The sequence below is a fragment of the Fusarium oxysporum genome, chromosome I (assembly GCF_013085055.1).
Source record: "Fusarium oxysporum Fo47 chromosome I, complete sequence".
NCBI classification, from domain to species: domain Eukaryota; kingdom Fungi; phylum Ascomycota; class Sordariomycetes; order Hypocreales; family Nectriaceae; genus Fusarium; species Fusarium oxysporum.
The window spans coordinates 4,157,956-4,171,273 of record NC_072840.1 but is presented as its reverse complement, the minus strand read 5'-3'; the positions used below and the strand labels follow the sequence as shown (position 1 = coordinate 4,171,273).

At 48.5% G+C, this 13,318-nt stretch overlaps 4 protein-coding genes across 4 annotated transcripts; 2 read left to right on the top strand and 2 right to left on the bottom strand.

Moving 5' to 3' along the window:
• Positions 1-385: 385 nt before the first annotated feature.
• On the bottom strand, positions 386-1,335 carry FOBCDRAFT_6346 (RNA polymerase Rpb7). Its single transcript, XM_059612245.1, has 4 exons — positions 919-1,335; positions 786-866; positions 567-736; positions 386-512 (listed from the first exon to the last, which is right to left on the bottom strand). Exons 1-4 carry the CDS (start codon positions 1,165-1,167, stop codon positions 494-496), a joined length of 519 nt encoding a protein of 172 aa, XP_059463888.1. The 5' UTR covers positions 1,168-1,335; the 3' UTR covers positions 386-493.
• A 1,610-nt stretch (positions 1,336-2,945) lies between these two features.
• Positions 2,946-3,886, top strand: FOBCDRAFT_6333 (uncharacterized protein). Its single transcript, XM_031182662.3, has 3 exons — positions 2,946-3,197; positions 3,256-3,339; positions 3,429-3,886. The coding sequence occupies exons 1-3, from the start codon at positions 3,165-3,167 to the stop codon at positions 3,876-3,878; spliced, it is 567 nt and encodes a 188-aa protein (XP_031043430.2). The 5' UTR covers positions 2,946-3,164; the 3' UTR covers positions 3,879-3,886.
• Positions 3,887-5,614: 1,728 nt separating this feature from the next.
• Positions 5,615-6,907, bottom strand: FOBCDRAFT_255894 (uncharacterized protein). The gene is made up of 3 exons (XM_059611175.1): positions 6,593-6,907; positions 5,987-6,551; positions 5,615-5,913 (listed from the first exon to the last, which is right to left on the bottom strand). Exons 1-3 carry the CDS (start codon positions 6,772-6,774, stop codon positions 5,767-5,769), a joined length of 894 nt encoding a protein of 297 aa, XP_059463887.1. The 5' UTR covers positions 6,775-6,907; the 3' UTR covers positions 5,615-5,766.
• Positions 6,908-9,030: 2,123 nt separating this feature from the next.
• Positions 9,031-13,175, top strand: FOBCDRAFT_212385 (uncharacterized protein). Its single transcript, XM_031182658.3, has 3 exons — positions 9,031-9,602; positions 9,707-11,388; positions 11,571-13,175. The coding sequence occupies exons 1-3, from the start codon at positions 9,242-9,244 to the stop codon at positions 13,053-13,055; spliced, it is 3,528 nt and encodes a 1,175-aa protein (XP_031043426.1). The 5' UTR covers positions 9,031-9,241; the 3' UTR covers positions 13,056-13,175.
• The last annotated feature ends 143 nt before the right edge of the window (positions 13,176-13,318 follow it).

Here is a 13,318-nt window from a genome sequence, read left to right as displayed (position 1 = left end):
GAAGACTTATTGTTGTAGGGCGGATGGCTTCACTCATAGGGCGCATATAACTTGGAGTGTTATCGGGTATCTGTGCTTTTATTGTCTTATTTGCAAACTGCAAATTTGCGTGTAATTGTCTATTTTGTTCGCTGTCTAAATCTGACAGAAACAAGAATTCATTTTCCTTATAGCAAACTGTATCCATTATGTTCAATTTTGCGATCAACGTGATCTTGACACCTTTTATACCAATAATTGTACGTGCCCCAGAACAGCCACTGTTCGGCTTGAGCATGGATCCGACTCATCTGCTGCGGGCTCTATTGTCGTCAATTCTGCGGATTTTTCTCCTCCCTAATGTGGTGATTGATAGATTTTCGTTTGAGTCGCTTTTGCTGCTGCATCCAGTAATTGAAGGGCTGGTTGCTGTTGTAGAATCGCATAATTGTTTATATCCTTCTAAGGGGCTGCGGTTTTCTTGGTTCCGACTCCGTCGAGTACCGCGCTCAACTTAAGAAGCTTGGAGGCATCTGAGATCAGCGTTAGCAAAGAAAGGCAAATATATTGACCAGGCGTCAGCATACCCCAAGTAATCCTCCTTGATGCTACCAATGGCCCACATTTCTCCAACCTCTGTTCGAGTACCGATAATTTTGACGCGAACGTGAGTTTGTGGCTCAATAGAGGTGTCCTCGTTGTTTGTGAACTGAGGTGGCGTCGCATTGGGGTCATATTTCACATCACTAGGAATCAACTATCGTAACGGTTAGAAGATATCACATCACAGCTATGTGGTGACGTACATGGGCTGAAACAAATAGCTGCAGAGGTCCTGCATGAGCGAAGAAGCCTTGTGGGTTTATAGAGTGTACGACTGCATCGACCTGACTGAAGTCAGACTCCTAGGTCATTAATCCTCGGCAGTGAAGGCCTTACCGTCTCGCCTTTGAATGGCCGCCAAACTACGGCGCGATATCCGACAGTAAATTCAGCCATACCAAGACCGGGGAGAATTCGTCCTTCAGAAATTTCGAAAGCGTCCATGATGGAAATGATGAAGTAGCTGCCAGCGCATGTGCCTTCAACATCCTTCAAGAGCTTCGCGGTCACGAGGTCGTGCATGTTGCGACCCATGAAAGAAGGGTGCAAGGTGACCTTGCGCTCCAAATTATAAAGAAAAAACATGGTGAAAAGTGATTTCGGGGAGAAGCGAAGATATCGATGGTAAGCGAATGGGCGGTTTAGGTTGGATGCAAAGTTGCGATATTGCAATACGTTCAATGGCCGACTAGAGCACGAAAACGGGTGTGTATTCGGTCAAGCGAGAGATTAAGCTAATAACTACCGCTTCGTAGAGTTCTGCGATCGATGGAGGGAGGGCGCCGGGCTAAAGCGCGTACGAAAAGGAACGAGACGTAGTGACAGCTTGGCGTGGGCTTAGAAATGAAACGCGCCGAGTTGCGTATCGCTCTCTGATGAGAGATGAGAGGAAACAATATATTAAGAGAGAGGCCCTGACGTGTCAAGTCAAATATGACTGCTGACCTTCTTGACGCGAGCGCAGAGGGAGGTTGTTTGTTCCTTGGGTGAAAGACTGCCAAGTGAGGTGGAAGTTTGGACAATGAAATCGGCGAGGCTGAGCTGGCCCATGCGTTCCTATAAGACTTCTCCAATCAGAGTTCGTGAGCCTTTCAGCCACAGGTGTGGCGTCTAAGCGATAGCTGCCTTATCATACCTTAACCTCAGCGACATGGGATTCTAGAGAATATCATTTTCGGATAGGTACTCAATGCGAAATTTGAGTATGAAGAGGCATTTTAAAGTTTGCTAAGTCGTGTGTAGATAGCAGTAAGTAGTTGCTGCTTCGAACAAAAATCACTAGCCCCCCATCTATACTCTCACAAAACACCTAGTGTCAACTTAACTTGCTGAGAGTTTCCATTGATGAAAGCTTCAAAACAGACCGGCGGAGTAGGTACTTAAAAGGAAGAATACCTGCCAAAGACGCAATACGCCAGCACACTATGGCCCATCAGGCCGAATGATCATCACCGAAAGGCATAAACGAGGTCTTGAGTGGAGGTCTCGGCCTCGGCTTCTACCTCTCGCAACCGGACTCTTCCAGAATAAGACCCGGATGGGATGTGGTACGATTCGAGGGAAGCGAATGGAAGCCTCTCAGAACCTTGTCCTCCTCTTCAGATTTTAATCGGCACCAAAATTCTGAAACCTGGGGAATAAACAAGGGCGATGAGTTTCTGACCAATACAATGAGACTTCGTATATTCCTTGCCGACATTGACTGGCTTCTGTTTGATGGAAGGCGTAATCATCCAAGTAAAGGAGACAAGCACACGACGTGCTGGAAGGCATAGGTAGTGGACATGGGGCAAGGGACGAAAGAAAGGAGCTCCAAAATGGAAGTTACTGTACGGACTTGGGACCCACCCCGAGCAGCTGCGGCGGTGCATTCAAGCGGGTCTTTCTAAGGTTAGGGAGTTAAGGATCAGAAGTGGTAGCAGCCAGTGGACACAGGCTCGCAAAAATGGAAAGCACATGAAAACGAACAACTCATCACTGTAGAAAGCCACTCACTCTCTTTTTACCGTACTGTGCCTGCCGTGCCATACCTGCGTTGTCTTCGGCCTTTGGCAATCGTCGATTTCTTGGCTTGTTTTCTTCTACTCATTCTTTATTACTGCGGGATCCCGCCTTTTGAAGCCTTTACAGCGCGTCTGATTTGACGCACCTCCTGCATCAAACGAACCTGGGAAGGGGGTCATCCCGTCATCCCGTCTCGGACTGTGATACCTCGAGGTAACTCACAATCACCTTAACTACCTTACCTTACCTACTTAGGTACACCTACCCAAGTTGTAATCATCTTCATCATTCATCCATCACAAGAAAGCATCCTTTACCCCCGCAAACTTCCATACCTCAGGGCTCTATACTATTCTTCGGTCGCCCTGAATCTCTTCTTTTTGGACTCAGATCCACAACTGTAGCCTCAGAAATCGCCAAACTGCATAGACCAGCTCACGGACCACGTCAAGTCGAGTTGATCGCTCGTCAAATTATCAAATTCAAAGCAGCTTGATAGGCTTTTTGTCTCCTCACTCTTTCACCCTCAGTCTGCTACAACTATCGTATCGTCTTTGTCGAGGGGGCCCTTACTCATCATGTCTCTGGATCTTGAACAGCACCTCACCTTTGTAAGTCACATTTCGATACGCTATTTATCATATGTCGAATCATACTAATCTGCGGCAGTATGGTGCTTACCACCATAACTCGGTTAATGTCGCCATCCACATGTTTTGCGTTCCCCTCATCCTCTTATCGGGGTTCTGTATGGTTCGTCTCATTATGTCCTCGCCGGCTTATGCATGTTGCGTTGCTCTGCATCTGCTTTCCTCCTAGTACTCCATCTAACATTTCTCCAGGCTACATACACCGGCACTCTCATTCCTACACCATCTTGGATTACTCCCCCTTATCTGGACCTCAACCTTGGTGTCATTGGTGCCAGCCTTTATTCCTTGCTCTATCTGCTCTTAGAGCCCTTTGCGGGCTTCCTTCTGGCTCTTTTCTGCATGGGAGGTGCAGCACTTGGCAACTACCTCCATCAGCAAAACCCTGACACAACTTTCCAAGGTGCTCTGGCTATCCATATTGTCTGCTGGATCTTCCAGTTTATTGGCCATGGTAAATATGAAGGGCGTGCCCCTGCTTTGCTCGACAACCTCATCCAGGCCGTCTTCCTTGCCCCTATGTTTGTGTGGCTTGAGATACTCTTCAAGTTTGGATACCGACCAGAGCTCCGATCTCGTGTCAACAAGAAAGTCCAGGTCGAGATTGAGAAGTTCAAGTCAAAGAACGGCAAGACCCAATAGAGCAATCATCTCAACCTAATCTACTTCCCTGATCTTGAGCATATAAGATGGTCCTTCAGACGACCAATGCTCCGGGTACTGTGTTGTAGAACCAGCTTCAACATCGAGACAAAACACCTTCTGGCGTGTGCCAACTTGCATTTCAGATACCATCAATCGATGATCAGTAGCGAGCACCCAATCTATCGTCATTGGGCCTCATTGCACGGAATACGACAGTATTCTTTTTGCCGCCGCGGGGACGAAGGTGGCGTTGGTGATCTCACCCCTTTTGTTTACTCGCGCACTTGATGTTCCTGAGAGCAGATTCATTTGCTTACACGACCGCTAGGTTGTCCTGAGACTCATATGAAATCGGCAAGTAAAATACAAGGAGAAGTTTAGGGGGTGAATCGGTCCAGGTAACCGTCTCAGCATCATATGGAGTGTATGGAGTTGTTTCATTTGCAATTAAATAACAGTTAACATCAAGCATGTAGTAAATTCGTCAATAAATTCATATCATTTATCAATAGGCATTATTGATAGTATATTTATCCAGGAACAAATGTTACATTGCTATCTGATCTTTTCCACGATGCCATTCCCAAGGCCATTTCAGTCTGTGCTGGTCTGCTGATGAAGGCAGGGTTGCTGTATGTTGCTTAATTTAGAGCTTATCCTCGTCATCAACATAACAAAGCTGTACCTCTATCGACTTAGGTCGTTCAACAGGATGGTGAACATGGACCTGATATCCTCAAGCATGATCTAGACGCTTGTGAGTTTGTTCATCTCCCCGTTGGGTAAGAGGCAAAATAACGTGACCGCCTCGATCAACATCTATGCCTTGTGGAGGCTCCGAGGAGGAAGGGGGGGGCACGTCGAAGCTTGTTGGGGCACCGGCCTCGTCTAAGCTTTGTGGTGCTGGGTTCTGGTAAGCCCTGCGTAGGCAATTCGTTGCACGACTACGTTGTAGGTTTGGTCGACCGTGAGCTTTGCAGTGTTTTGGTGGATATAGGCGTCGTTGATTTGGACGTGTCCGGTCGGTCTCCAACCGGAGTTGCCTGGCAGTTGTTCAAGATATCTGGGCTGTCCTTTTGAGTCGCCATTTCTTGGTGTTTCGTAGAGATCGGCTCTTTGCGGTTTATTCATCTTGAATGCTCGTTCAAGATGGTCTCCCAGACCTGCTGATAAATGCCTGTGGCTTAGGATCGGATCTGTTGTTCTGTTGCAGTAAATGGCCGGGCCAAGCAAGTATCACAGGGATGATCCGGACGTTGTTGGCCTTCTATCTTGCTTTTGCAAAGCCTGACTGGGCACAGCCAGTCCAGAATGGGTCGAAGAAATTGCTTTTGTCGGTCCTTGATCTTTTGGCAAGGAACTGGCATATACTTCATGTGATGACACTTGAAGCTGAAGATCTGCTGGCACATGTTAACAATGGTGTTTTTAAAGTTAATGTAGGGAGCAGATGTTTAGTACTTCTTTTGTTGGTTATCTTGTGACGATGGAGGCATTGGCTTATGTTATACTTGTCTCTAGTTTATCTTGTCGGCAGGTGTCAGATGAACATCTCCTTTGTTCGGGAGTAATTGCAAAAGCTATAGAGTGAATCTGCGAGAGGCCTTGTCTGTGTGTATGTCCTTTTTTGTTTTCAGCTAATTTCTTTGTTAGGGTTATCACTGTGCATTTGAAAGGGTTCAGGCTTTTCAATGACATGACGGGCTGTTTTGGTAAAATCTCTCCTGTATTCTGTTGAGAATATGAGAAACTGAGCTAGGAAAGAAATCAACGCAAACAAGCTCCCATATCAATAAAATACGGGTATGTTCGCCGTGCTAACTCCCAACCCATAGTTAGTTGACTAGAACAACTAGAGTCCAGCAATTCATTCGTCCTTTTCGGGCTATGACGCATTGAACTTCATCTCACTCTCGTGCTTCAATATACTATGCACCTGCTGTAGTTTCGCGTCCATTTCCTTCTGAAGCTCATGTTGAAGAATGTCCACTTTCTGCTCCCTCTCTTGCTGGGCCTTCTCATGGCGATTGGTCTGTAGGCTTCGCATATTAGCATCGTATACGTATATAAATATGGTTGCTGTATAATTATATACATTCACTGACCTCGTTGGCAAGATGTTGGGGAGTTGCAACAGCATATTGCTTTCCCTCGCTGGAGTACAAGTATTTGAACTTTCCATCTTTGGAGGCCTTTGGTCTGTTGTGTTCTGGCCATAAATATGGCTTCTCCTCCTTCTCGTCGTCTCGCTTCTGAATCATTCTGAATACCTTCTTATCCTTCTTCTTTACATCTTCCTCGTCGTCGCTGTCGCTGTCATAGTCGCTGTCATCCTCCTTGTGTTCCTTGTCCTCGTCTTTATCTTCTTCCGTGTGTAGCTTGACGGAGTCACGCCACATGTATGGCACCATCCGGGGGTTTTCGATAATTTGAGTATGACCTGTGGGATTTTCTTTCTCAATTTCTTCCAGGGGCTCGTTGAGAATTTTAAGAAGCGTCTCGATCAAAGCCTTCTCATCCTCAGAATCTTCCATCTTGTCGAGCGAGACATCCATGTGGCAGTCAGGTTTTGGGGGCTTATAGTCATGTTCGGTCTTGTTGCCAGACTGGCGAATCTGGCTATACTTTGGCTCGTTCTCTTCGGTGTCCGGTCTCTTTCGTATGATGGGCCTAGCCACAAGGAGCTGTTTCTGGTCACTGGAGCTGCAAACAGACTAGGTTTAAGAGGAAACCTAGGATCGTCCCTATAACGATCAATAGGCTCAAGGCGAGAGAAGTCGGTGCCTTTGGGCTTTTCGCTCAGTCCCTCAGTTTTGTTACGTTTCACCAATGGTGAAGCGAAGACAGCTCCGACCAGGAACCAGGTCAGCACTCTAATGAGATTGATCGCCATTCTGGTCAGCGCGTGGGTGTTGTATGGGCTGGATATGGTTCATTCCTTGCAGCCAGAGAAGAAACAGACGGTTTGCTAAAGCAAAGCAGCAACATCTTACTTATATATGACTCTGAAACTTGGAATAAGTTTGACCTCGATCTTCCCATATCACCTCAACAAAGCTTGTGTGATTCCGAAGCATAGACACGGAAACCAAATTATAGAATCAAAAAGTTTGTCTGATCCATCTTGTCCACTCATTGGGCATACTGATCTTGGTTTCATGTTCTTGGTGCACGCCTAAGTTTGCCTATGTCTTCACTATTGGATGCATTAAAACTGTGTCGGCGTTACTCAGGAAACATTTGGAACACTCTTTGAAGTTGAGTTATGTCGAGATTGGTTGGTATTGGTAATAGCCAAGCAGACCCGTCATGTATTAGCTGTCCTTGATGCGCTTATTGTGGGGGCTTCCAGTACATATTTTCTCGCTCAGTAGATACTTATGCCACTCCCAGTTGTAAATGTCTAATTAGGCGGGTTTCCCTATTTGGTACGAGTGACAGATCATACAGGGAGGATTTCGATGCATCATAGCTCAGTATCTCAACTGGGCCGTGTTGTCAGACGGAAGAAGATGCCAAAAACCAAGTCGTGTCCCAAAGCAGAGAATTACACTTGTAGGAGATCTTCAGCTTAACGGAATAGCCAATGGGGTCATCATTTGCTGGTTTTTTTTTTTTTTTTTTTTTTTTTGTCATTTTGGTGATAATTTTGTACTCGATTAACTGAGTTCGCTACTTATAGATTTGCACTTTTGTGAGGAACACTATAGTTACTCTGTCACTACCAAGTAATATTAAGTTTATAGTTATGCAGTTCGAATAATCTTAGTTATTGTCTAGAAGATTCCATCGCCTTCCTGATTCTCAAATCTTCAATCATCTTCTGTTGTCAATGTTCACTCTTGTAGGTGCTGAGTCTTGTTGAGGTCAGTTTGTAGCATGTGTGAATAAGGAAGCGGTTACATTGGCCAATAGCATGTTAGCGAGTGATATAGGGTAAGTCCATGATAGTTCCATATGATAGAAACTAATGAGATGAGACATGTTTTGTCGTGTTGGGTCAAGCACGACGTTATCAGCGGCGGATTCGGGATTCCGGCATTTTTCTGCCAGTCTCGATACCTTTTTTGACGATCGGGTTGTTCAGTGTCTATCGGAGTATCGGGTTCTCAGCGGATCCTGTGGGCTCGGTGCGTGTTCCCGCACCTAGCTCTTATGAAGCCTAAATGCACCTCTCTTATCCTCATGCTTAATATCAACACACAGTATGTACTAATCAGCAGCTTAATATAGCCAATATAGTATCATTGCCGTAGACTTGAGAATAAGAGGACCTACATTTGATAATTCACAACCTTACATCGGACTCACTACTCGGCAGTCAATGAAATTCGGAACCTCGCATGACTCAGAAAACTCCGCCAGCGGCCCTATCACCGCCAAAGCGCAGAGTAGCGGCGGCACAAGCGGTACATATCTCCGCTGATTCCGCCGAAGCCACCAAAGTGGACGGCGATGTCGGGGCATTTCATCATTAGCCTGGAAGAATACTACACCGCATTGGCTGTTTTACTTTTTTTCAATGGGTCAAAAAGAACTTGACACCTCTTCCAGACGTCTGTGAGCACCAGTAGAATTATTTTCCTTGCTGCTGACAACCGTTGCTCTGCTGTGTCCCTGTTTGTTTCTTGTTGGCCAGGGTTCAAGCTGTACTTGAAGGGTCGCCGTAACCGGACCCATAAGCTTAGCTTGGCTTGGTCCGGGGAGCTCAGCAAGGATGATAAGCTGTGAGGTGATGTTCGGTATCTGGCTGCAGGTACAGTCAATGTGGGATATACTCAACAAGATACACAAAAATTGATAAGAGGAGTGCTGATTGTCAAGGCCAAAACGGGATAACAGAGTGCATCAAAGTTGGGTGTTACGGAACTCGTGCCTTGGATTCTCCACGAAAGACCCTTGAACAGGACACTAGTGAGGGACGATCTCTATCGAATCTTGGTAAATTTTCTCATTTACGGCCGAAATGTTGGGGCAGTCCATTTAGTCTGTAGATAGCAATCGGAGGTATCTATCCACTATGGAAGTGGTATGGAGCTACTTTCTTAGCTGTTCCTGGGCTGAGGTGCGTCACAGCCCAGTCCAGCACAACTTTTTGTAGAGTCACACACCAAAACCAGAGAATAATTTTCGGAGGTTCTTCTTATCTTATCAGCCGTGCCGCCATTTTTCTTCACGACGGGCCGCCCTACTTATCCCCCTCGCCCCCTCCTCTAGAAACCATTTCCAACAGAGTCACAGTCTCTTTGTGTCCTTCACATACATCGACATCCTAGACGCTTGACTCGGGATACAGAAGGGCAACCTCGCCAGCGGGACGGTTCAACTTACGCATTGATACGTGCAAATTATCCGCTGCAATGCCTCTCAACTTCAACCTGGCAACCACTCTCGCTGGTCGAGCTCCGGCCCTGCTCCGTCATGGACGCAGGGTCCCGCGAGCTTTGCCCTCTCGCTCATTCTCCTCCGTGAGCCCTCTCTCAGCATCAGCATCATGCCGAGTCTCAATCGCCTCCGCCCGCCCCGCCAACTCGAAGCGCCTGGGCACCCTCAAGGTTATGCGTGCCTACAGCTCCGCCGCTGTTCAGGATGCACCCAACCCCAAGGCCTACCTCGACAGTGGAGTTATCAAGCCTCACCAGACTGTTGATGTCAAGAAGGTTCTTGTCATTGGAAGTGGTGGTCTTGCCATTGGACAGGCTGGAGAGTTCGACTACTCAGGTTAGCATACCCAATATGCAGTGACGCACATCTCACCGACAACTTGCGATTCACTACAAAAAACTCATTTATGAACATTCAAAATTAATATAATCGAAATATAGGTGCTCAGGCCCTCAAGGCCCTCAAGGAAGCCGGCGTTGCTTCTGTCCTCATCAACCCCAACATCGCTACCATCCAGACCAACCACAGTCTGGCTGACGAGGTCTACTACCTCCCCGTTACCCCCGAGTATGTCTCCTATGTCATCGAGAAGGAGAAGCCCGATGGCATCTTCCTGTCCTTCGGTGGTCAGACTGCTCTCAACCTCGGTGTTGAGATGCAGCGACTCGGCCTCTTTGAAAAGTATGGCGTCAAGGTCCTCGGTACCAGTGTCCGAACTCTGGAACTGAGTGAGGATCGTGACCTCTTCGCCAGGGCTCTGGATGAGATTAACATCCCCATTGCCAAGTCGATTGCTGTCGGCACTGTCGAGGAGGCTCTCGAGGCCGCCGAGACCGTCGGATACCCCATCATTGTCCGTGCCGCCTATGCTCTAGGTGGTCTGGGTTCCGGTTTCGCCAACAACGAGGAGGAGCTCCGCAACATGGCCGCTCGATCTCTTACCCTCTCTCCTCAGATCCTCGTCGAGAAGTCGCTCAAGGGCTGGAAGGAAGTAGAATACGAGGTCGTTCGTGACGCCAACAACAACTGTATCACTGTGTGCAACATGGAGAACTTCGATCCTCTTGGCATCCACACTGGTGACTCCATTGTAGTTGCGCCTAGTCAAACCCTGAGCGACGAGGAGTATCACATGCTTCGAAGCGCTGCCATCAAGATCGTCCGACATCTTGGTGTTGTTGGCGAGTGCAACGTCCAGTACGCTCTCCAGCCTGATGGTCTCGACTACCGTGTCATTGAGGTCAACGCCCGTCTTTCCCGATCCTCTGCCCTGGCCTCCAAGGCTACCGGATATCCTCTTGCGTACACTGCTGCAAAGATCGGTCTTGGACACACCCTTCCCGAGCTCCCTAACGCTGTCACCAAGACCACCACTGCCAACTTCGAGCCTTCCCTCGACTACATCGTCACCAAGATTCCCCGATGGGATCTCTCCAAATTCCAGCACGTCAAGCGCGACATTGGCAGTGCTATGAAGTCTGTTGGTGAGGTCATGGCTATCGGCCGAACCTTTGAGGAGTCTTTCCAGAAGGCCATTCGTCAGGTTGACCCCCGATTTGTTGGTTTCCAGGGTGATAAGTTCGAGGACCTCGACTTTGAGCTCCAGAACCCTACCGACCGCCGATGGCTCGCTGTTGGCCAGGCCATGCTTCACGAGAATTACTCTGTTGACAAGGTCCACGAGCTGACCAAGATTGACAAGTGGTTCCTCCATAAGCTGCAGAACATCGTCGACTGTACCCGTGAGCTTGAGCAGGCTGGTGGTCTTCAGAACCTGAAGAAAGATCAGGTCCTCAAGGCCAAGAAGATGGGTTTCTCTGACCGACAGATCGCCATGGCCGTCAAGAGCACCGAGGACGAGGTCCGAGCCTACCGTCTCAGCTTCGGCATCCGACCCTGGGTCAAGAAGATCGACACCCTGGCCGCCGAGTTCCCCGCCAACACCAACTACCTCTACACCACCTACAACGGCTCTACTCACGATGTCACTTTCGAGGACAACGGTACTATTGTCCTTGGTAGCGGTGTTTACCGAATTGGTAGCTCCGTCGAGTTCGATTGGTGTGCTGTCAGCGCCACTCAGGCTCTCCAGCAGATGGGTGAGAAGACCATCATGATCAACGTAAGTTTATATTCTCCCTTCAGTCCCAATCGGGCGTTCCTTCCTTATGCGGTGTCGCCGTGATCTCGGCCCCACATCGCCGAAACGGCCCCACTTTGAACCGGACCTTTTCAAACCTCATCCCAATATCGTCACAACTTCTATAATCATTTGAAAGGGCTTAGACTAATATTTGGCGTTAGTATAACCCGGAGACGATGAGCACAGACTTCGATTCGGCTGATAAGCTGTATTTCGAAGAGTTGAGCTACGAGCGTGTTATGGATATCTACGAGCTTGAGAATTCCAAGGGTGTCGTTGTGTCTGTCGGTGGCCAGCTTCCCCAGAACATTGCCCTCAAGCTCCAGGAGACTGGTGGAGCCAATGTCCTTGGAACCGACCCCAAGGATATTGACAAGGCCGAGGATCGTCAGAAGTTCTCTGAGATCCTTGACAGTATTGGTGTCGACCAGCCTGCCTGGAAGGAGCTTACTTCGGTCAAGGCTGCTGAGGAGTTTGCTGAGGAGGTTGGCTATCCCGTTCTCGTCCGCCCTAGTTACGTCCTGTCCGGCGCTGCCATGACTGTGATCTCAAGCCAGGAAGATCTCAAGGATAAGCTCGAGGCTGCCAGCAATGTCTCTCCCGACCACCCCGTTGTCATCACCAAGTTCATTGAGGGTGCCCAAGAGATCGATGTTGACGGTGTCTCTGCCAACGGCGAGCTCATCATTCATGCTGTTTCCGAGCACGTTGAGCAGGCCGGTGTTCACTCCGGTGACGCCACTCTGGTTCTCCCCCCTGCCAATCTCGATAGCAACACCATGGAGCGTGTTAAGGAGATTGCTGTCAAGGTCGCCGCAGCCTGGAAGATCAGCGGCCCCTTCAACATGCAAATCATCAAGGCCGAGAACCCTGAGGGTGGCGAGCCCCTTCTCAAGGTCATTGAGTGCAACCTTCGTGCCTCTCGATCTTTCCCCTTTGTCAGCAAGGTCCTCGGAACCAACTTCATCGATATTGCTACCAAGGCTCTCGTCGGCAAGCAGGTTCCTGCCAAGTCTGACCCTATGGCTGAGAAGCGCGACTATGTTGCTACCAAGGTTCCTCAGTTCTCCTGGACCCGTCTCGCTGGTGCCGATCCTTTCCTCGGTGTTGAGATGGCTTCGACCGGTGAGATTGCTTGCTTCGGTAAGGATCTCGTTGAGGCCTACTGGACCTCTCTCCAGTCCACCATGAACTTCCGCATGCCCGAGCCTGGTGAGGGTCTCCTCTTCGGCGGAAACGTCTCCAAGCCATGGCTCACCCAGGTCGTCGACTACGTTGCCCCTCTTGGCTACAAGCTGTACGCCGCTAGCCCCGAGGTCAAGGAGTTCATCGAGAACAAGTCCAAGACCAAGGTCGAGGTCGAGGTTATTGAATTCCCCAAGGAGGACAAGCGTGCCCTCCGTGAGGTTTTCAAGAAGTACGACATCCGCGGATGCTTCAACCTGGCCCAGGCCCGAGGCAAGACCACGCTGGACGTCGACTATGTTATGCGCCGAAATGCCGTCGATTTCGGCGTCCCCCTGTTCATGGAACCTCAAACCGCTATCCTCTTTGCTCAGTGCATGAGCGAGAAGCTGCCCCGCCCCGAAGGCATCCCCGCTGAAGTCCGCCGATGGTCCGACTTCATCGGTGGAAAGCCCCTGTAAATTATAACTGGCGTTTTTGTGATTGGAAAAGGGGTGGATTTGGGAGTTATTCGAATGTGTGTGATAAACCTTTATGATAATATTAGTAGTCAATTCTACAAATATGACAAGTTTATGATATCCTTTACTTAAGTTGTGATGATATAGATGAAGTCATCATCAATTATACATGTCTCTCTTCTGACTTCGTGGTATTTGTGAAGTTTTCTAAGATGGGGCCGTAGAAAATAATCATAAGTTTACAATAAAGTCGTACAAGAATA

What these genes read in the sequence shown, in the direction of transcription:
- FOBCDRAFT_6346 (XM_059612245.1), bottom strand. Translation starts at nt 1,167, where the DNA reads ATGTTTTTTCTTTATAATTTGGAGCGCAAGGTCACCTTGCACCCTTCT. An exon ending in GGCCATTCAAAGGCGAGACG is followed by an intron (nt 867 to 918) that starts GTAAGGCCTTCA and finishes GACTTCAGTCAG; the next exon opens with GTCGATGCAGTCGTACACTC. An exon ending in AGCTATTTGTTTCAGCCCAT is followed by an intron (nt 737 to 785) that starts GTACGTCACCAC and finishes CCGTTACGATAG; the next exon opens with TTGATTCCTAGTGATGTGAA.
- FOBCDRAFT_6333 (XM_031182662.3), top strand. Translation starts at nt 3,165, where the DNA reads ATGTCTCTGGATCTTGAACAGCACCTCACCTTT. An exon ending in TTGAACAGCACCTCACCTTT is followed by an intron (nt 3,198 to 3,255) that starts GTAAGTCACATT and finishes AATCTGCGGCAG; the next exon opens with TATGGTGCTTACCACCATAA. An exon ending in TCTTATCGGGGTTCTGTATG is followed by an intron (nt 3,340 to 3,428) that starts GTTCGTCTCATT and finishes ACATTTCTCCAG; the next exon opens with GCTACATACACCGGCACTCT.
- FOBCDRAFT_255894 (XM_059611175.1), bottom strand. Translation starts at nt 6,774, where the DNA reads ATGGCGATCAATCTCATTAGAGTGCTGACCTGGTTCCTGGTCGGAGCT. An exon ending in TTTCCTCTTAAACCTAGTCT is followed by an intron (nt 6,552 to 6,592) that starts GTTTGCAGCTCC and finishes CCTTGTGGCTAG; the next exon opens with GCCCATCATACGAAAGAGAC. An exon ending in CCCAACATCTTGCCAACGAG is followed by an intron (nt 5,914 to 5,986) that starts GTCAGTGAATGT and finishes CGAAGCCTACAG; the next exon opens with ACCAATCGCCATGAGAAGGC.
- FOBCDRAFT_212385 (XM_031182658.3), top strand. Translation starts at nt 9,242, where the DNA reads ATGCCTCTCAACTTCAACCTGGCAACCACTCTCGCTGGTCGAGCTCCG. An exon ending in TGGAGAGTTCGACTACTCAG is followed by an intron (nt 9,603 to 9,706) that starts GTTAGCATACCC and finishes ATCGAAATATAG; the next exon opens with GTGCTCAGGCCCTCAAGGCC. An exon ending in AGAAGACCATCATGATCAAC is followed by an intron (nt 11,389 to 11,570) that starts GTAAGTTTATAT and finishes ATTTGGCGTTAG; the next exon opens with TATAACCCGGAGACGATGAG.